This window comes from Aquarana catesbeiana, linkage group LG06 (genome assembly GCF_042186555.1).
Source record: "Aquarana catesbeiana isolate 2022-GZ linkage group LG06, ASM4218655v1, whole genome shotgun sequence".
In the NCBI taxonomy this organism is placed as follows: Eukaryota; Metazoa; Chordata; class Amphibia; order Anura; family Ranidae; genus Aquarana; species Aquarana catesbeiana.
This window is the reverse complement of record NC_133329.1, coordinates 346,829,095-346,852,004: the sequence shown is the minus strand read 5'-3', so window position 1 is coordinate 346,852,004 and position 22,910 is coordinate 346,829,095. Positions and strand designations below refer to the sequence as shown.

The following is a 22,910-nucleotide window of genomic DNA, read 5'->3' as shown; positions in this document are numbered from 1 at the left end:
GTATCCCTGACCAGATGTACTAACCCACACTACACACTACTCTCTATTTATACAACACTGGTCCTTGCCAAATACATGTCCTGGTTGTGTAGAGGTAAGATTATATCAGTAACTTGTTTTCATTAAGGGCCAGTTCACACCATAGAAAGGCAGTCCGGATGCGTTCCAGGTGCTTTTCTGCATGCGCATTTTTGATGCGTTCCAGTGCGTTTTTGATGTTGTCCAGTGTGTTTGGTGCGTTTTTGATGCAGTCCAGTGCTCCCCCCCCCCTTTTTTTATAACTGTAAATAAGGACAAGTTGATTTGCAGTGCGTTTTTGGTGCATTTAGGTGCGTTCTGGTGCGTTTTTGAGACGTTTTACAGCGTTCCAGTACATTCCAGTGCAAAAAAAATGCAGCATGTTCTACTTTTTTTTTCTGGAACTGGAACGCACTGGAACTGCAAGCACTGGTGTGAACTATGCAGTTGAAAACCATATAACCTACTTTCCATGCGTTTTGATGCAGAAAAATAAATGCACTGGACTGCATGTGGTGTGAACTGGTCCAAAAGAGGAATTTCCGCTTATCCGCCTCCTTCCTGCCTCTGGTGCCACATTTGGCACCTTTCAGGGGAGAACGAGTACCTGTGTTTGACAGGTGCTGTTCCCCACTTCCGGGAGACTGGGCCACGACCCGGTCTCTCGGAAGTTCAGCCCCCCTCCTCCTTCCTCCGCTGCTGGACCAATTAGAAAGTGCAGTGTGCTTCGCGTATGCACAGTAGGGAACCAGCTGTGAAGCCAAAAGGCTTCACGCCAGGTTTCCTTACCAGGAATGGCGGCGGCTGCACCCATCAGCCGATCCGAAGATCGGCTGGGGTGCTGACATCGCGGGCTCCCTGGACAGGTAAGTGTTTTAATATTAAAAGTCAGCAGCTACAGTATTTGTAGCTGCTGACTTTTAATTTTTAATGGGGGGGGGGGGGGGGGGGCTGGACCTCCTCTTTAAGTGCCAATTAATTGGTTTATTCCTCATCTACAGGACACGTATCATTCATAAAGGATATAGTATGGACCTAATTGTGTAGCTGTTGGGCTGTGAATATAACTTTTTTTTGCAATTTGCAAGTTGACTAGTAAAATAGACTGGTCTTTCTTTTTGTCTAATACAATATTATGTGTTATTGGTAAATGAAAGATTGTTTTCAACATTAAATAATAAATAGATTGTGTAACAGTTATATAGGGTTTACATTTTTTGCTGAAGAGTGGAACAGTGTTGTTTATTTTTAGGAGATGACATCTGATAGGTTACTATGAACATCTGTATTTTACACCTTGCTGTGGTACTTTGCTATACCGAATATGCCTGAATAGTTCCAAAACAGTTATTGGATTTTAACCTATTTAATTAGTATTAGTAGTAATAATAATATAATATTGAATTGCTTGGTATGATTAAGGAGTATGATTAACACATACCTGATAACAACTCTCCAAACTACATTCCCACTTCAGCCTCACTTCTTGTCCATTGATATTTTCCTGATAATAGTCTTCATCTGCTTTGGTCAGGACTTCTGTTGATTTTTTCAATTTATTCAGAAGCTGTAAATTGAAAATAGAAACAATATAACCAAAAAAAAAAAAACATTCCCCAGTTCTACATTTTCAGGTATATAAACCATCAATATAACCTGGTATTTTCTAATGGGTTCACATTAGATATCCAGTAGAATTTAAAACGGCTGTAAACCTTTACAGACATTAGACTTATGCACAACGGAAAATTTTGTTTAGTTTCGGTTCGTTGTCATTCGTAAAATACATAGTTTCGTTCTGTTATAATCGTTATGTTAAGTTAATAAGTTTTTGGATAATTCGTTATTATTCGTAGAGTGTCGATATTCGTTATACTGAATCTCGAATCATGTATATATATTCGTGATAATGATTCCTAGTTTGGAAAGTCGTTTGTTTATTGAATCTTTTAGCACAATGACAATATCTCTTCTCCTCTGCTCAAATACAATACAATAGGCTTGTGCAATGTGTTTCGTAACGAATCAAAATTCGGACGAATTTTGCATCATTTGGACATTCGGATGCATTCAAATGTCCGAATAAAAAGAATTTCAACGAATACGAAAGAAATTATAGCAGATATAAGGAATGAATTCGACATGATTCGGTAATTTGTTAAAGATCTAATGACACAAAAGGTCAATCTTACAGTCCAATTAGCTGATTAATTTTGTGCTGGAGGTTGTATTACTGGCAAAGTGCATTCCTGAGAACTGAGTGAGAAGGGTGTTGTATTGTATTTGAGCAGAGGAGAAGAGATATTGTCATTGTGTGTGTTAAAAGATTCAATAAACAAACGACTTTCCAAACTACGAATCATTATCACGAATATATATACATACATAAATATCGAATTTCAATGAATACAAACGAAATTATAGCGCATATAATGAATGCATTCAACATGATTCGAGATTCAGTATAACGAATATCGACACTATTAACATAACATAACGATTATAACAGAACGAAATTATGTATTTTACGAATGACAACGAACCGAAACTAAACAAAATTTTCCGTTGTGCACAAGTCTACAATACAACACCCTTCTCACTCAGTTCTCAGGAATGCACTTTGCCAGTAATCCAACCTCCAGCACAAAATTAATCAGCTGATTGGACTGTAAGATTTACTTTGAGTTGACCTTTTGTTTCATTAGATTTTTAACAAATTAACGAATCATGTCAAATTCATTCGTTATATCCGCTATAATTTCTTTCGTATTAGTTGAAATTCGTTACTTTTTTATTCAAAAAATAATGTCAAAGCAATAACTCCAAGGCCAATAATAAATAACACGTTATCTCCTCCGATTCCGCAACATGGCTGGTTGACGAACGGCCGTTCAGAAACTAACTGAAAAGTGCGAAATGAAAAGCGCGAATCAACACTCACCAAACTTCTACTAACAGGAAATTAGCAGAAGAGCCCAAAGGGTGGCACTAAAGAGCTGAAAAACAACGTAGTACGTCACTATGTTCGTAATTGTTGTGTATGCAAGACAAGTTTGGGCCAATGCCCTTCGGACCGAATTCCACGGTTTTGTTGGCGAACAATCTGATCGTGTGTACGAGGCTTTAGACTATAATGCCGCATACACACGGTTGGCATTTCTGACAACAAATGTTCGATGGGAGCTTGTTGTCGGAAATTCCGACCCTGTGTAGACTCCATCGGACATTTTCCGTCGGAATTTCCGACAAACAAAATTTGAGATCTGGATCTCAAATTTTCCGACAACAAAATCCGTTGTCGGAAATTCCGATCGTGTGTACACAATTCCGACGCACAAAATTCCACGCATGCTCGGAATCAAGCAGAAGAGCCGCACTGGCTATTGAACATTTTTCTCGGCTCGTCGTACGTGTTGTACGTCACCGCGTTCTTGACGTTCAGAATTTCCGACAAGATTTGTGTGACCGTGTGTATGCAAGACAAGTTTGAGCCAACATCCGTCAGAAATAAATCCATGGATTTTGTTGTCGGAAAATCCTATCGTGTGTACAGGGCATTAGCAGAGGGAGGAGGAATCAGATAGGAACCACACTAGGTGTTTTGGATTGAGGCAAGTACACACTATAGAGGGATATGCTTTTTTATGTTTCATTTCAGAGGTTTCCAACCAATTTAAAGAGTATGAAGCAGAGATGACTGTAGTTATGTATAATAATTAAGTAATAAGTGATACATAAACAGTAGAAATGAACAGAATACATGTTACAGCTACAGTACAAGCATATACATTTAGAAAATACCAGTAGACTGATTGTAGGCAGACCATGGACAGAATTATGTTAGGATCAGTGAAAGTTTTCTCTTGGGCTCCATGTACACGGGACGATGAGGCAAAGTCCTCTGAACGATTTTTTTTGACACCTTGAAAACGGCGTTTTAAACGCCCGTTAAGCCGCGTTTGGATGCAGCGTTTAGCCGTGTTTTACTGCGTTTGCGTCTAGAGGTGTTTAGTTAAGATAACCTCATAAGACCCTCCCCAAGCTCAAAAAACAGTATTATTTAACTATTTCAGCCATTTTGTGAGACCAGAGTGAGTAGCAGCAGCTGAGAGAGCAGCAGTGTACTTGTATTTAATGTGTCACTTGCCACGTCGCCTGCCACAAGTTATGGATTGTCACTTGCCACGTCACCTGCCACAAGTTGCGGATTGACATTTGCCACGTCACCTGCCACAAGTTGCGGACTGTCACTTGCCACAAGTTGCGGATTGTCATTTGCCACGTCACCTGCCACAAGTTGCAGATTGTCCACTTGCCATGTCACCTGCCACAAGTTGCAGATTGTCCACTTGCCACGTCACCTGCCACAGGTTGCGGATTGTCAATTGCCACGTCACCTGCCACAAGTTGCAGATTGTCCACTTGCCAGGTCACCTGCCACAAGTTGCAGATTATCATTTGCCACGTCACCTGCCACAAGTTGTGGATTGTCCACTTGCCACATCACCTGCCACAAGTTGCAGATTGTCTACTTGCCACGTCACCTGTCACACACTGCGGATTGTCACTTGCTACGTCACCTGCCACACGCTGCGGACTGTCACTTGCCACGTCACCTGCCACAAATTGTGGATTGTCATTTGCCACGTCACCTGCCACACGTTGCGGATTGTCACTTGCCAGGTCACCTGCCACAAGTTGCAGATTGTCCACTTGCCACATCACCTGCCACAAGTTGCGGATTGTCATTTGCCACAAGTTGGGGATTGTCATTTGCCACAAGTTGCAGATTGTCCACTTGCCACGTCACCTGCCACAAGTTGCAGATTGTCCACTTGCCAGGTCACCTGCCACAAGTTGCAGATTGTCAATTGCCACGTCACCTGCCACAAGTTGCAGATTGTCAATTGCCACGTCACCTGCCACAAGTTGCGGATTGTCAATTGCCACGTCACCTGCCAGAAGTTGCGAATTGTCATTTGCCACGTCACCTGCCACACGTGGATTGTCCACTTGCCACATCACCTGCCACACGTTGCGGATTGTCACTAACCACCTCACCTGCCACACGTTACGGATTGTCACTTGCCACGTCACCTGTCACAAGTTGCGGATTGTCATTTGCCACGTCACCTGCCACACATTGCAGATTGTCCACTTGCCAGGTCACCTGCCACACGTTGCGGATTGTCATTTGCCACATCACCTGCCACATGTTGCAGATTGTCACTTTCCACATCAACTGTCACAAGTTGCAGATTGTTCACTTGCTACATTACCTGCCACAAGTTGCAGATTGTCATTTGCCATGTCACCTGCCACAAGTTGCGGATTGTCATTTGCCACGTCACCTGCCACAAGTTGTGGATTGTCCACTTGCCACGTCATCTGCCACAAGCTGCGAATTGTCCACTTGCCTCTTCACCTGCCACAAGTTGCGGATTGTCATTTGCCACGTCACCTGCCACAAGTTGCGGACTGTCACTTGCCACAAGTTGCGGATTGTCATTTGCGACGTCACCTGCCACAAGTTGCAGATTGTCCACTTGCCACGTCACCTGCCACAAGTTGCGGATTGTCAATTGCCACGTCACCTGCCACAAGTTGCAGATTGTCCACTTGCCAGGTCACTTGCCACAAGTTGCAGATTATCATTTGCCACGTCACCTGCCACAAGTTGTGGATTGTCCACTTGCCACATCACTTGCCACAAGTTGCAGATTGTCTACTTGCCATGTCACCTGCCACACACTGCGGATTGTCACTTGCCACGTCACCTGCCACACGCTGCAGACTGTCACTTGCCACATCACCTGCCACAAAGTGTGGATTGTCATTTGCCACATCACCTGCCACACGTTGCGGATTGTCACTTGCCAGGTCACCTGCCACAAGTTGCAGATTGTCCACTTGCCACATCACCTGCCACAAGTTGCGGATTGTCATTTGCCACTCACCTGCCACAAATTGGGGATTGTCATTTGCCACAAGTTGCAGATTGTCCACTTGCCACGTCACCTGCCACAAGTTGCAGATTGTCCACTTGCCAGGTCACCTGCCACAAGTTGCAGATTGTCCACTTGCCAGGTCACCTGCCACAAGTTGCGGATTGTCAATTGCCACGTCACCTGCCACAAGTTGCGGATTGTCAATTGCCACGTCACCTGCCACAAGTTGCGGATTGTCAATTGCCACATCAACTGCCAGAAGTTGCGGATTGTCATTCGCCACGTCACCTGCCACACGTGGATTGTCCACTTGCCACATCACCTACCACACGTTGCGGATTGTCACTAACCACCTCACCTGCCACACGTTACGGATTGTCACTTGCCACGTCACCTGTCACAAGTTGCGGATTGTCATTTGCCACGTCACCTGCCACACGTTGCAGATTGTCCACTTGCCAGGTCACCTGCCACACGTTGCGGATTGTCATTTGCCACATCACCTGCCACATGTTGCAGATTGTCACTTTCCACATCAACTGTCACAAGTTGCAGATTGTTCACTTGTTACATTACCTGCCACAAGTTGCAGATTGTCATTTGCCACGTCACCTGCCACAAGTTGCGGATTGTCATTTGCCACGTCACCTGCCACAAGTTGTGGATTGTCCACTTGCCACATCATCTGCCACAAGCTGCGAATTGTCCACTTGCCACTTCACCTGCCACAAGTTGCGGATTGTCATTTGCCACGTCACCTGCCACAAGTTGCGGACTGTCACTTGCCACAAGTTGCGGCTTGTCATTTGCCACGTCACCTGCCACAAGTTGCAGATTGTCCACTTGCCACGTCACCTGCCACAAGTTGCAGATTGTCCACTTGCCATGTCACCTGCCACAAGTTGCGGATTGTCAATTGCCACGTCACCTGCCACAAGTTGCAGATTGTCCACTTGCCAGGTCACTTGCCACAAGTTGCAGATTATCATTTGCCACGTTACCTGCCACAAGTTGTGGATTGTCTACTTGCCACATCACTTGCCACAAGTTGCAGATTGTCTACTTGCCATGTCACCTGCCACACACTGCGGATTGTCACTTGCCACGTCACCTGCCACACGCTGCAGACTGTCACTTGCCACGTCACCTGCCACAAAGTGTGGATTGTCATTTGCCACATCACCTGCCACATGTTGCGGATTGTCACTTGCCAGATCACCTGCCACAAGTTGCAGATTGTCCACTTGCCACATCACCTGCCACAAGTTGCGGATTGTCATTTGCCACGTCACCTGCCACAAGTTGGGGATTGTCATTTGCCACAAGTTGCAGATTGTCCACTTGCCACGTCACCTGCCACAAGTTGCAGATTGTCCACTTGCCAGGTCACCTGCCACAAGTTGCAGATTGTCCACTTGCCAGGTCACCTGCCACAAGTTGCAGATTGTCCACTTGCCAGGTCACCTGCCACAAGTTGCGGATTGTCAATTGCCACATCACCTGCCAGAAGTTGCGGATTGTCATTTGCCATGTCACCTGCCACACGTGGATTGTCCACTTGCCACGTCACCTGCCACACGTTGCGGATTGTCACCTACCACCTCACCTGCCACACGTTATGGATTGTCACCCGCCACTTTACCTGTCACAAGTTGCGGATTGTCATTTGCCACGTCACCTGCCACACGTTGCGGATTGTCACTTTCCACATCAACTGCCACAAGTTGCAGATTGTTCACTTGCTACGTTACCTGCCACAAGTTGCGGATTGTCATTTGCCACGTCACCTGCCACAAGTTGTGGATTGTCCACTTGCCAGATCACCTGCCACAAGTTGCCGAGTGTCAATTGCCACATCACCTGCCACATGTTGTGGATTGACCACCTGCCACGTCAACTGCCACAAGTTGCAGATTGTTCACTTGCTACGTTACCTGCCACAAGTTGCGGATTGTCCACTTGCCACGTCACCTGCCACAAGTTGTGGATTGTCCACTTGCCACGTCACCTGCCACAATTTGTGGATTGTCCACTTGCAATGTCACCTGCCACAAGTTGCTTGTTCAAATCTAACATATGGGTCAAATTTCAATTATACTTCGGGTAACAGCAATGCTAGTGGTGTATTGGATTGGATCAAGGGCTCATTAGGGTATATAAATGGTCTATAAATCATTGCAAGCAATTACAATAAAAAAAAAAAAAAATTATGGTTTTCATCATTTGCCATCTTTTGAGATTTTTAATGTAAAAAAAATAGGGCATCTTTAAAAACGCTTATAAATGAAAACGCTGTTAAACGCTGGTATCGCGTTTAGCCGCGTTTGGTGTCTGAAACGTGGAAATCTTTGGCGTCTGAACTCATTTTGTTTGCCTTCAAAGAAACGCTGTTAAACGCAACTGCCTAAAAACTACAGTAAATGAACCTGTGTACATGGTCACATAAGATAACATTGAATGAGTTCAGGGGCAACTGAAAAAAATGTCCAACTGCCTCTGAATGTCCGTTTAACAGCCTCAGTGTACATGAGGCCTTACTGGAGGAGGTCTATTGGGTGTTGCTTGTATTATTTGATGGCAGGTATAGGCCAAATAGATGAAGGTGCACTTTCTGATCACCAGGAGACACTTGCCATAAAAGCCTGGTGATCAGCACTTGTCCATCCCTGGCTGGAGAGTTATAAGACTCTCAGGAGAAGATTAGTGAAAATGTCTCATATGACCTGCCCTTTATTTGTACAGGGACACCTCCAGAACATGTGTATGTATTTAGGATCCCACGATGTTTCATACATGGAAATCTTCCTGCAGCTTCCACTGGGGTAGCCATAGACTGTCAGAGTGTATCTATTCTCCTTGACACACTGGGGTTGATTTATTAAAGGCACACTTTACAAGGGCATTTCCCCCAGAGCTTATTGAATGTAATAAAGTTTCACTTTACAAAGAATATGCAATCACATGCAAGAAAAATAAAAAACAATTTTTCCATGCACATAATTGGATGATGGAAGTCAGCAGAGCTTTGCCTCATTCACTAAGCTCTGGGGAAAATTCCCTTGCAAAATCCAACTTTCTTTGCAAAGCGAACGCACTTCTTTTGGTAAATAAATCCCATTTGAAATTTCAGTGAATGTTTCAAAGTTGAGGCCTGAAAAGCCCAAGCATTTACTATTCAGCTCTTCTTTTTACTACATTGATAATCACCACCTTCTTTGTATAGCTTGAGTTTATTGCATTAATTGATTCACTACATTTTTCAGCAAACAGTCCTGTTCACTACTTTATAAATTAGCGGAATTAGGTTTCATTTATCCAAATGACTTAAGTAAATGGCAAAAAGTGTTAAAATAAAGATTGCATATTGCAAATAAATGATGCATATAAGCCTTCAAAATTGGGACTTTTAATTTTTCAAGTTCGGGTCCCACAGACTTTAATAGGGTTCGCCGTTCGGGTCAGAACTTTTTCTCTGTTTGGGAGTTCTGGTGCGAACCAAACGGGGGGGGGGGGGGGGGCGTTTGGCCCAACTCTAGAAGCCACATAGACTCACCTTCTGCCTCTCCTTCTCCGATAAGGGCTGTTTGGTGTTTTCATTTTCTACATGATGAAAAAGAACTTCATGTTTCTTAGTATGATCCATAAGCTTCTTTTTAATCTAAAAAACATACAAGGGTAATTAAAGGTAGACTGCAGCTGATTTTGAATATTAAAGAGCATGGGCGTAGCATAAGGGGTTGCAGGGGTCACAATCGAACCCTGCCCCTAGCTCCAGGGGGCTCCTGCAGCCTCCCTGTCATATTATCATATCTGCCACAAAATCCAGCTCCGATCTGCCCTAGGGCCCCACCGCTACGCTCTAGTACTGGGCTTTTACTTTGCCTTCCACAGTCCACACCCCTCTGTCCCCATTGGCTGGGGAGAACCTGTGAGCCATTTCCTAAATGGAGTGGAGCTAGAGGTGGGAACAGCCCAGGATGGGGAAGTGGCTGTGCTGTGTGCTGGCAACATGGAATGGTAACCGAGCTCAGTGAGGCAAGAGGAGGAAAGTGCCGTCATGTAGCCACGATGGGACTGATGTCACTGGTGAGGTATGACACCACTCAGTGTCTCCTAGTCACCAGCTGGGATTCTCTGTACCTCCCACCCGGGGATGTCTACTTACCCCACTTCCCTGACAACTGGGGAAAAGACACACACCTCTGGGAGGTGACCTTCCCCCAACACTGACCGAGAAACCTTCAGAAACTGCTAAAACAAATCCCTTAACACCTCCCCGGGGGGCCCCTGAAGGGCTGCAGGCTCCAGATTTTGTGTCACATGGCTTTGCCCTCCCAGATCTAAGTTGCCCCCCCCCCAAAGCCCCCTGACCACCCCCTCCACCCTGCATGCTATGCCCAGCTGCTGAGCTTCTTTCCCATTACAGCACTCTATACTGTTCCTCCTCTGCAGGGCTGAAATTGCATTCCTTTACAGCACAGCCAGTTAGCCATGATCTGCACAGAGTGTATCTACCTACTGCAACTACACTGCTGTTCTGACCAGAGAATTTCACAGGTCAGAAGGGCAACATAAAAGCCAGATACACCCTGTGGAGAATAACAGACTGTGTGTAGAGGAATGTGATTTCATCCCTGTGTAGTGTGGGGGAGCTGTATACAGTGCTGGGATGGGAAAGGAGCTCTGTCAAGTGACCTGCCAGGGTTCCCTGTCCTCTGATTCTCCAGTGGCGATCCCTGTCCTCTGATTCTCCAGTGGCGATCCCTGTCCTCTGATTCTCCAGTGGCGATCCCTGTCCTCTGATTCTCCAGTGGCGATCCCTGTCCTCTGATTCTCCAGTGGCGATCCCTGTCCTCTGATTCTCCAGTGGCGATCCCTGTCCTCTGATTCTCCAGTGGCGATCCCTGTCCTCTGATTCTCCAGTGGCGATCCCTGTCCTCTGATTCTCCAGTGGCGATCCCTGTCCTCTGATTCTCCAGTGGCGATCCCTGTCCTCTGATTCTCCAGTGGCGATCCCTGTCCTCTGATTCTCCAGTGGCGATCCCTGTCCTCTGATTCTCCAGTGGCGATCCCTGTCCTCTGATTCTCCAGTGGCGATCCCTGTCCTCTGATTCTCCAGCGGCGATCCCTGTCCCCTGATTCTCCAGCGGCGATCCCTGTCCCCTGATTCTCCAGTGGCGATCCCTGTCCTCTGATTCTCCAGTGGTGATCCCTGTCCTCTGATTCTCCAGTGGCGATTCCTGTCCTCTGATTCTCCAGTGGCGATTCTTGTCCTCTGATTCTCCAGCGACGATCCCTGTCCCCTGATTCTCCAGTGGTGATCCCTGTCCTCTGATGTAAAGAGAAACTCTGGGAACTCTAAACTCGTAAGCCACTTTGGGTATCTTGGCATGCGGTGTATCTGCACGCATGTTGGAAGTAGTGGAGGGGCCCAGGTCAACTTTTGCATCGGGGCCCACAAGCTTCAAGCTACGCCTCTGTTAAAGAGTCAATCCATCCAATACTGATATTACAGTTTTTCGTACCTGCAGAAGAAATAACTCATCTGACAATATATTATACCTTCAAAGACAGTGTTCCTGAAAAGGGACCTCTTGGCCCTACACCCCAACCACCCCCCACCCCCCGCATACTTACGTTACCAGTGCCCCCTTGCTGTTCTATGCTCCTCAACAGTCAGCACTAAAATGACTGGTGGCAGCGACACCGAACAGCGGTGATGTCACTTGCCTGGTCATGTGACAGTGCTTGGGGTTAGTGTTTGGCTGCACAACCTAAGAACTCTCACATGGGAAGAGGTCACATGCTTCTCCATGCTTCTCATAGTGTAAGCTCACCAGCTGTTGAGTAGCAAGGTTTGGGTTGCTGGTAAGATTAGTATGGGTAGGGATAGGCCCTTGGCAGAGATGCTGTCACTTCGCCCTGTATGAACCAGGAGAATGTGTCTTTTTCGAGCTAACTAGCTCTAGTTTTCATCTAGCATCCATTGAGCTGGTTGCCCTGCTAGTTAAATGCCTATATTTGCTGATGTCCTTATCTTCACTATGTCGCTAAAATGAGACAAGCGTTTACTAGTTCAAGTCTCTAAGCTCACTGAGCCACTAGGGCTGGGGAAGAACATAAAATACTGCATCAAAAAGCATCAGTATAGTCAAGAAGCAGTGTGAGAGCCCTGCTAAATCTGGCTGCATTACTATACATTCAGATTAAGATATAACACAGTTGTGTAGCACCTCCTGCTGCCTTTAGATTGTAAGCTCCATGAGCAGGGCCCTCCTATTCCTTCTGTATTGTACTGTATTATACTTGTACTGTCACCCTTTATATTATAAAGTGATGTGCAAACTGTAGGTGCTATATAAATCCTGTATTATAATAATAAAAGTAATAATAATAATAATGATGATGATGATGTTAATAAGTGGAGAGTCTGATTTTAGCATAATTCCATTGTTTCCTAGTCAGCAATAGCAATCCACCTATTGCTTGTACTTACTACTTAGACATTTAAATCAATAAGGCTTTCTACCTGACAATGCAATACCTGCCTACTCTGCATCCTCAGCATTACATAGAACAGGAAATACCTTGATCTGTTGTTTCCAGTTGTTTAGCACAGCATTTGCCGCCTTGTCAACTTCGTTATCTAGCTTGGAGTGGAGAAGAATGGATTCGTTAGTACAGACTTTTATTTTTTTTTAAACTTTTACATTTCCTGTCAGGTCCTTAGGACCAAAAGACAAACATGTGGTTAGGAAGGTTGGGTTCTGTGTTGTTGTTCATGAGTAAGCTTGCACACTCAGGACTTTATAAGGCATAGGGGGAGATTTAAAACTGGTGAAAACTAAGTCTGGTGCAGCTGTGTATAGGAATCAGATTCCAGGGTTTCTTGTCAAAGCTTAATTGAACAAGCTGAAGTTAGAAGCTGGTTACTGTGCACAGCTGCACCACATTCTATGTGCACCAGTTTTAGTAAATCTCTCCCATAGAGTCATGTGAATTTTTACGAGAGCAAAAACGAGGCAGTGGTCTCCAAACCATGGCCTTGCTGGCCATATGCAGCACTTTTCTAGCCCTTAACTGACCCTTGGGGCACTATTCCTCCCACTGACACCAACAATTGCGCACTATTCCTCCCACTGACACCAACGATTGCGCACTATTCCTCCCACTGACACCAACGATTGCGCACTATTCCTCCCACTGACACCAACGATTGCGCACTATTCCTCCCACTGACACCAACGATTGCGCACTATTCCTCCCACTGACACCAACGATTGCGCACTATTCCTCCCACTGACACCAACGATTGCGCACTATTCCTCCCACTGACACCAACGATTGCGCACTATTCCTCCCACTGACACCAACAATTGCGCACTATTCCTCCCACTGACACCAACGATTGCGCACTATTCCTCCCACTGACACCAACGATTGCGCACTATTCCTCCCACTGACACCAACAATTGCGCACTATTCCTCCCACTGACACCAACGATTGTGCACCATTCCTCCCACTGACACCAACAATGGGGCACTATTCCTCCCACTGACACCAAAGATTGGGCACTATTTATCCCACTGACATCAACGATAGGGCACTATTCCTCCCACTGACACCGATTGGGTACTATTCCCCCCCACTGACACCAACAATTCCTCCCACTAGCACCAACAATTGGGCCTAATTCCTCCCACTGACACAGATTGGGCATAATTCCGCTCACTGACACTAACAATTGAGCATAATTCCTCCCACTGATACTGCCTGGGGATAAGTCTTTTCACTGACACCAGCGCAGAGGCACTATTCCTCAAGAAAAATACAAATGATGGGGCACTTTTCCTCCCACTCACACCAGTGGATGGGGCACTATTCCTCTTACTGACACCAGTAATAGGACATGTGACCTGGCTATCTCCGAGAACAAGGAAATGTTTTCTCCAGCATAAAAGACACAACTGAGCATGTGCAGGTCGGCTATCCTGCCTGTGTGTTAGCTGGCCTTCCCCAGAAAGACAGTGCTGGAGGTGGAGGGCAATGCAGACGATTAACCCCTTAGGTTCCACAGTGAGTATAACAAGCATGCTATTCTGCATATACAGACTGATTTTACTGTTGTGGGTTTAGTAACACTTTAAGTTAGAAGCTGATTGGCTGCCATCCCTAGCCGCACCAGATTTTGCACACTCCGGTTTTAGTAAATCAACCCCTTGAACCCCTTGGAGTCATGTAATACTGAAAGCCCAGTTAAGGCGGAGTTCCATCCAAAAGTGGAACTTCTGCTTATCTGATTTCTCCCACCCTCCTGTGCAACAATTGCCACCTTTCGGGGGGAGGGGGTACCTGTTTTTGACAGGTAGCCTGTCCACATTTCCATCAGACCTCGCCGCTGCTAGGTAAGTCAGAAGTCCGACCCCCTCTTACTCCCTTCTCCTCCCCCTGCTGCCAGGCCAGTAAGAGCGCAGCTCGCTTTGAGCATGTGCAGTAGGGACCCAGCGGTGTACCTTACCGGCAATGGCGGCGGCAGCACCCGACAGCCGATGGAAGCATCAGCTGTGGTGCAGATATCGCTGCAATCAGGGCCGGACTGGCCTACCGGGATACCGGGAGATATCCCGGTAGGCCGCCTGCCGTGAGGCCGCTTTGAGTTGCGGCTGCAGTGCTCCCCTCTCTCCTGCTCCTGCGTGTCACGGAGCTGGCTGGGTCTGTGTTCGGCGGTGGCACTGTAACACGGTCCCGCCCCCCTAGACCGGCTTGTGTGATAGTAGATAGAATCAGTGTTTCGCCTATCACACAAGCCGGTCTAGGGGGGCGGGACCGTGTTACAGCGCCGCCGCCGAACACAGACCCAGCCAGCTCCGTGATCCATCATCCACATGAGTAGATGCCCGCCCGTACAGCCCGCCCTGTGTGCCTGGATAGGAGGATCGGCAGGGGGCGCATATAGAGGAAATTAGCTTTCTATATTGCTCCATGCAGCCGCTGAATACTTGCAGGAGGGAGAGGAGGAGAATCAAGCATTCAGCCGCTGCATAGAGGAATATAGAAAGCTAATTTCCTCTATATGCGGCCCCCCTGCCGATCCTCCTATCCAACTTCTTTTACTGGCCCCCCCAGTTCTCCTTGTGCTTCCTGGCTCCCCCCCCCCATGCTCTCCTCCCCTCACCACATTCTCCAGCCCCCCCCTCACAGTTCTTCTCCCCCTGTTTTTTCTGCTCTCCAGCTCTCCCCATCCTACTCTAGCCACCATCCCAGTGCTCTCCACTCCCCCAGTGCTCTCCACCCATGTTCTTCCCCCCCCCCCAGTGCTCTCCAGCTCTCCCCATCACTCTCCAGCCCCCACCCCAGTGCTCTCCGCCCCCCACAGTGCTCTCCAGCCCCCCATTCTCCGCACCCCTGTTCTTTCGGTCCCCCCCCCCGGTGCTCTCAAGCTCCACCCATTGCTCTCCAGCCCCCCCCGTGCTCTTTGCCCCCGTGCTCTCCACCCCTGTTTTTTTTTGCTCCCCCTCCAGTGCTCTCAAGCTTCCCCCCCAGCACTCTCCGCTCCCCACCCCTGTACTCTCCACTCCCCCCTGCATTTTGCCCCCACCCATGTGCTCTCCAAACCCCGCCAGTGCTCTCCAGTCCCCCGTGCTTTCACTCTTAGCCCCCACAGTGCTCTCCACCTCTGTTCTTTTGGACCCCCAGTGCTCTCAAGTCCCCCCCCCCAGCGCTCTCCGCTCCCCATCCCTGTGATCTCCACTCCCCCCCTGCTCTTTGCCCTCACCCATGTGCTCTCCAACCCCGCCAGTACTCTCTGCTCCCCCTTCTTTCCAGCTCCCACCCAGTGCTCTCCACTTCCCCAGGACCAGAGGACAGGCTGACTGGGGCCGGAAAATGAGGATGGCTGAAGGTGCAGGTGGCCAGGGACCACTCCATCTCACAGCAAACAGATCCTCTGGAAGGAGCACTGTCCCCATCCAAAATGAGAACAGACCCTGACTGCTGCTGGCCATCATGGATATCCTGCTGGCATGCAAGGTACCGTACCAAGCATCAACAACACACCTTCCCACAGACAGGGACTGCTGACTGGGTCATGGGGCACAGGAGGGGCTGCAATGATGGGCACAGTGAAGCTGCATTCCTGGGCACAGTGAGACTGCATTCACGGCACAGTAAAGCTGCATTTGATGGGCACAGTGAGGCTGCATTGATGGGCACAGTGAGACTGCAATGATGGGCACAGTGAGGCTGCAATGGTGGGCACAGTGAGGCTGCAATGGTGGGCACAGTGAGGCTGCAATGGTGGGCACAGTGAGGCTGCAATGGTGGGCACAGTGAGGCTGCAATGGTGGGCACAGTGAGGCTGCAATGGTGGGCACAGTGAGGCTGCAATGGTGGGCACAGTGAGGCTGCAATGGTGGGCACAGTGAGGCTGCAATGGTGGGCACAGTGAGGCTGCAATGGTGGGCACAGTGAGGCTGCAATGGTGGGCACAGTGAGGCCGCATTCATGGGCACAGTGAGACTGCATTCACGGGCACAGTGAGGCTGCATTTTATGGGCACTGGTGAGGCTGCATTTTATGGGCACTGGTGAGGCTGCATTTTATGGGCACTGGTGAGGCTGCATTGAGCTCCTGTATCATGTCTGCAGTCTGACCATCTTCTGTATCATGTCTGCAGTCTCTGAGGGAGTCTGCAGAGGAGTCAAGAGTGGGAGCACCGCCAGGATGGGGTCATGGGAGAAGTCAGACAAGTGTGGACTGTGGAGAGAAGACTATAGGATAAAACCAGAGCCACCGAGCTGGAGCCGACTGACTGAGCCCTACACGGTGCACCTGAGAGGAGGTCAGTGACAGCACCACTAGGCCAGTCTGAAGGGGGGGTCACTGATGTAAGGGGGAGTGAATACGATAATGTAAGGGGGCACCGATATAAAGCACAGCCTTATATCAGTAACCCCCCCCCCCTTACCTTAGTGTATTCTTTCTGTGGAAGGTGGTTCCCCCCCCCCACGTTCTGAATCCTGGGGTCCCCCTTGATGATTGATCACTTACCACTTTTAACTGGAAATTGCATATATATATATATATATATATATATATATATATATATATATATATATATATATATATATATATAAAAAGCCCTATGTGATTTCATATCTGTCTTATCTATATATAATACACTCTTCAAATGTGCATTTTATGGTTTTCCCTTTCATGAACAAAAAATCAATGACGTTATGCTGTTGCGCTGGTTTATTAATGCTGTTGCGGTGGTATAATAATGCTGTGGGGCTGGTATGAAATTTTTTCCAGGGCTGGATGTTATTCCCAGTCCGGCCCTGGCTGCAATCCAGGACAGGTAAGTGTCCATATATTAAAAGTCAGCAGCTACAGTATGTGTGGCTGCTTTTCATTTTTGGAGGGGGCTGCGGAACTTTAATTGTCTTTTAACCTTAGAAAAATTAGAAAAGGGAAAGGTTTTATTACCCCAAATTTAAAGCAATTGCAAACCAAAGTCATTAATAGTGAATAGTCACTAAAATATTTTTACAGCTATAGTAAATTGTGGATGGATGGGGCTCTTTGATGTTGGTTTATTTGCGAGTTATAAATATGTTTGAAGTTGTCTATGGAGTAAATGGTTGTAATGTCAGGAGATGGCTCTGACTATGAATCTCAGTGTGCGGGAAGAAGGTGGAAAGGCTGGAATGAAAAATGATGTCTTTAACGCTAGTCACAACATTGTTTAACAAATATACAATTCAAGGCTGTAAATGTAGCACAGTTACTTACCTTTTTCCTTCTCTTGTCATGTTCTTCTAAGATTTGATTTGTTGGTTTTATGGCATCTTGTTGCATAGCCGTTCCAAGTTTTCTAAATACAAAGAGCAAAAATTCTGCTAAATATACACATGCCAAGTTTTTAATCACTTGCCGGGCCACCTAACTGGGAAAATACGTCATTACATTACTGATGTTTAATACCGGGGTTATGGCTGCAGCTAGATGTCATATTCTCAGTATTCTCAGTATCATTTTCTCCCTCAGGTGCCGGTCTTTCTGATAAATGTAGTCCGAGCTGCGCATTCACCGTTGGATCACCCTTAGGCGCCCCCCTCCCCCAGCTTTCCGGTGGTTCCTGGGGTTACCTGGGTGATCGGTAGCTCCAGGAACCGATCCAGCACTGGTGGCGGCTGGGTTAAGAGATGAGCGAAGGAAAGATGTCCTCCACTCATCTCTATGGCTTAGGAGGACCCGAGCACCGTCATGACGTCACTTCCGGTTCCGGTCCCATGTATCTTTTGCTTTTAAGGATCATTTAGACCCCAAATTTCTCTATAAAGAGGACGTGTCATGCTGTATTGTGATCATAAGGGATGTTTACATTCCTTGTGATAGCAATAAAAGTGACCAAAAAATGTTTTTTAAAAGGGACAGTGTAAAAATTAAAAGAATGTAATAAAATAAATAAATTGTTTTTTTTAAAATGCCCCCCGTCCCTGAACGCATACGTAGGTCACACCCACATATGTAAACAGCGTTCGCACCACACATGTGAAGTATCGCAGCAAACGTCAGAGTGAGAGTAATAATTCTAGCACTAGATCATCTCTGTAACTCTAAACTGGTAACCTGTAGAAATTTCTAAAGTATTGCCTATGGAGGTTTTTAAGTACTGTCGTTCTGCGCAATTCCACGAGTGCATGCAATTTTAAAGAATGACATGTTAAAGCGGAGTTCCACCCAAAAATGGAACTTCCGCTTTTCCGGTTCCTCCCCCCCTCCGGTGTCATATTCGGCATCTTTCAGGGGGGAGCAGATACCTGTCTAATACAGGTATTTTGCTCCCACTTCCGGGCATAGATACACGAGCCACCCGTGGGTATTTACGCCACTTCCGGCGCCTACTCCCCCCCCCCCCCGCTGTCTTCTGGGAGACACACAGGTCCCAGAAGACAGCAGGGACCGATGGGATAGCACAGCGCGAGTCGTGCATTCGCAGTAGGGAAACAGTAAGTGAAGCCGCAAGGCTTCACTTCCTGACTCCCTTACCGAAGATGGCGGTGGCAGCACCCGACAGCCGAGGGATAGATCGGCTTTGGGTGCCAACATCGCGGGCGCCCTGGACAAGTAAGTGTCCTTATTTTAAAAGTTAGCAGCTGCAGTATTTGTAGCTGCTGACTTTAAAAAAAAAAAATTAAATCTGCGAACCTCCACTTTAAGTGTCTATTTACTATTTATCATCATCTTTCATATTTTACAAAAAAATTTGAATATATATTGTGTCTTTTTTTTTATTGCTTAAAGTGTATTTTTTCAAAAAAAAATTGTGTTTGAAAAACCGCTGAGCAAAAACTGTGTGACATAAAAATTGCAATGGCCGTTATTTTATTTTCTAGGGCCTCTGCTATAAAAAAAAAAAAATATATATATATATATATAGATAGATATATATCTATATATATAGATATATATATCTATACATATAGATATATATATATCTATATATATAGATATATATATCTATATATATAGATATATATATCTATATATATATATAATGTTTGGGGGCTCTAAGTAATTTTCTTGCAAGAAATACAGATTTTTGCTTGTAAACAAATAATGTCAGAAAAAGGCCTGGTTAGCAAGTGGTTAAAGCTGAACTCCAGGCAAACCACTAAATAAACAGATAAAATACATATAAGGAAGCTGTTTTACCCGCCAAACAATTTCAATTTCTGTCCATCCACTACTGATATTTACACAGATTTACTGCACTTCAAAGCCATGTGTAGCCGGGCAGGAGACCTGACTTTTCTCTGCTGCAGTTCAGTAATACTACTGCAGATTTGGAAGAAGATAAGTGGGACTTTTACAGTGCTTGTAATTAGGGATGAGCTTCGTGTTCGAGTCGAACCCATGTTCGACTCGAACATCGGCTGTTCGCCCGTTCGCCGAATTGCGAACGATATGGGCCGTTCGCGCTAAATTCGTGTGGCGCGTCACGGCCCATAATTCACTGCGGCATCGCAGTGCATTGCTGGCTGATGATTGGCCAAGCATGCACTATGACCCGCATGCTTGGCCAATCACAGCGCCGTCAGTAGAGAGAGCTGTAATTGGCCAAAGCCAGGGTGGCTTTGGCCAATTATGGCTCAGGGGATTTAGTACACACCCCACACTATATAAGGCCGCCTGCACGGCGGCCCTGTGTAGTGTGTGTTCCGGTGTGCTGATAGAGAGAGAGAGAGACAGTGTCATTTGATTTGAGTTAGATAGATTAGGCAGAACAGTCAGTCAGTTAGCTGCACTTACAGTGTATTGTGTATATATATGCATCCCAGGTGTTGCATATATATATATATATATATACACTGTATTCAGTTTAGCTAGATCCGTTCCTGTTATCTTCTATCTAGACTATTTACATTTAATGCAGTGCGTCCTGCTCACAGTGTTCAGCTAGATCCGTTCCTGCTATTTACATTTAGTGCAGTGCGTCCTGCTCACAGTGTTCAGCTAGATCCGTTCCTGTTATCTTCTAGACTATTTACATTTAGTGCAGTGCGTCCTGCTCACAGTGTTCAGCTAGATCCGTTCCTGCAATTTACATTTAGTGCAGTGCGTCCTGCTCACAGTGTTCAGCTAGATCCGTTCCTGCTATTTACATTTAGTGCAGTGCGTCCTGCTCACAGTGTTCAGCTAGATCCGTTCCTGCTATTTACATTTAGTGCAGTGCGTCCTGCTCACAGTGTTCAGCTAGATCCGTTCCTGTTATTTACATTTAGTGCAGTGCGTCCTGCTCACAGTGTTCAGCTAGATCCGTTCCTGCTATTTACATTTAGTGCAGTGCGTCCTGCTCACAGTGTTCAGCTAGATTCGTTCCTGCTATTTACATTTGGTGCAGTGCGTCCTGCTCACAGTGTTCAGCTAGATCCGTTCCTGCTATTTACATTTAGTGCAGTGCGTCCTGCTCACAGTGTTCAGCTAGATCCGTTCCTGCTATTTACATTTAGTGCAGTGCGTCCTGCTCACAGTGTTCAGCTAGATCCGTTCCTGTTATCTTCTAGACTATTTACATTTAGTGCAGTGCGTCCTGCTCACAGTGTTCAGCTAGATCCGTTCCTGTTATTTACATTTAGTGCAGTGCGTCCTGCTCACAGTGTTCAGCTAGATCCGTTCCTGCTATTTACATTTAGTGCAGTGCGTCCTGCTCACAGTGTTCAGCTAGAGCCGTTCCTGCTATTTACATTTAGTGCAGTGCGTCCTGCTCACAGTGTTCAGCTAGATCCGTTCCTGTTATCTTCTAGACTATTTACATTTAGTGCAGTGCGTCCTGCTCACAGTGTTCAGCTAGATCCGTTCCTGCTATTTACATTTAGTGCAGTGCGTCCTGCTCACAGTGTTCAGCTAGATCCGTTCCTGTTATCTTCTAGACTATTTACATTTAGTGCAGTGCGTCCTGCTCACAGTGTTCAGCTAGATCCGTTCCTGTTATCTTCTAGACCAGGGGTCTCAAACTGGTGGCCCTCCAGCTGTTGTGAAACTACAAGTCCCATCATGCCTCTGTCTGTGGGAGTCAAGTTTGTAACTGTCAGCCTTGCAATGCCTCATGGGACTTGTAGTTTGGCAACAGCTGGAGGGCCGCCAGTTTGAGACCCCTGTTCTAGACTATTTACATTTAGTGCAGTGCGTCCTGCTCACAGTGTTCAGCTAGATCCGTTCCTGTTATCTTCTAGACTATTTACATTTAGTGCAGTGCGTCCTGCTCACAGTGTTCAGCTAGATCCGTTCCTGTTATCTTCCTACTGACAGGCAGGCTTGTCTGGTTACAGTATATAAAGCTACCTGAAGAAAATTACAGGTGTTCTATTTGATCCTATTAGTACCACGGTCAGGCAGCTAGACTATTTACATTTAGTACAGTGCGTCCTGCTCACAGTGTACAGCTAGATCCGTTCCTGTTATCTTCCTACTGACAGGCAGGCTTGTCTGGTTACAGTATATAAAGCTACCTGAAGAAAATTACAGGTGTTCTATTTGATCCTATTAGTACCACGGTCAGGCAGCTAGACTATTTACATTTAGTACAGTGCGTTCTGCTCACAGTGTACAGCTAGATCCGTTCCTGTTATCTTCCTACTGACAGGCAGGCTTGTCTGGTTACAGTATATAAAGCTACCTGAAGAAAATTACAGGTGTTCTATTTGATCCTATTAGTACCACGGTCAGGCAGCTAGACTATTTACATTTAGTACAGTGCGTCCTGCTCACAGTGTTCAGCTAGATCCGTTCCTGTTATCTTCCTACTGACAGGCAGGCTTGTCTGGTTACAGTATATAAAGCTACCTGAAGAAAATTATAGGTGTTCTATCCCAGCTTAGTGCAGCTACAGGCCATTAGTATGTCTGGAAGGCCAAGAAGGAGAGGCAGACAGTCACAAGCCAATAAGAGAGGGCAAGCAGGCTCTGTGTCTAGTGCTGGTCGTGGAGACGGTGCATCCTCATCAGCACGTGGCCATGGGACACGCTTGGCCTTTTTTTCGGCAGCTGGCCGTGTTGAGCCGCAACATGCGGAAGACTTGGTCGAGTGGATGACCAAGCCGTCCTCATCCTCCTCATCCTCTCTCACCCATGCCCAGGGTGCTTTGTCTGGCAAAGCAGCGGCCTCTTCCCTCAGCTCAATGTCATCAGTGACTCCTTCCCTAGCTCCACCATGTCCTCATGAGGATTCCCTCGAACTGTTTGACCACAGTGTTGGGTACATGCTCCAGGAGGATGCCCAGCGTTTGGAAGGCTCTGATGACGATACTGAGCTCGATGAAGGCAGTAACATGAGCACGGACAGAGGGGGTGCCCAAGAAGGACAGCAATCTGGCAGTCATGCTCCCCCTGCTGCAGCATACTGCCAGGTTTGCTCCAGTGATGAGGAGGGAGGGGATG

General features: G+C 46.6%; 1 protein-coding gene across 4 annotated transcripts in view; it reads right to left on the bottom strand.

The window, feature by feature from the left end:
* NOSTRIN (nitric oxide synthase trafficking) overlaps positions 1 to 22,910 on the bottom strand; it is a 143,080-nt gene that overhangs the window by 65,139 nt on the left and 55,031 nt on the right. For all 4 annotated transcript variants that reach the window (XM_073634001.1, XM_073634002.1, XM_073634000.1 and 1 more), the window contains 4 exons: positions 17,761 to 17,842; positions 12,554 to 12,616; positions 9,520 to 9,624; positions 1,460 to 1,585 (listed from right to left, as the gene is read on the bottom strand). In XM_073634001.1, the coding sequence (XP_073490102.1) occupies positions 1,460 to 1,585; positions 9,520 to 9,624; positions 12,554 to 12,616; positions 17,761 to 17,842 (376 nt within the window). The remainder of the gene's footprint in view (positions 1 to 1,459; positions 1,586 to 9,519; positions 9,625 to 12,553; positions 12,617 to 17,760; positions 17,843 to 22,910) is intronic.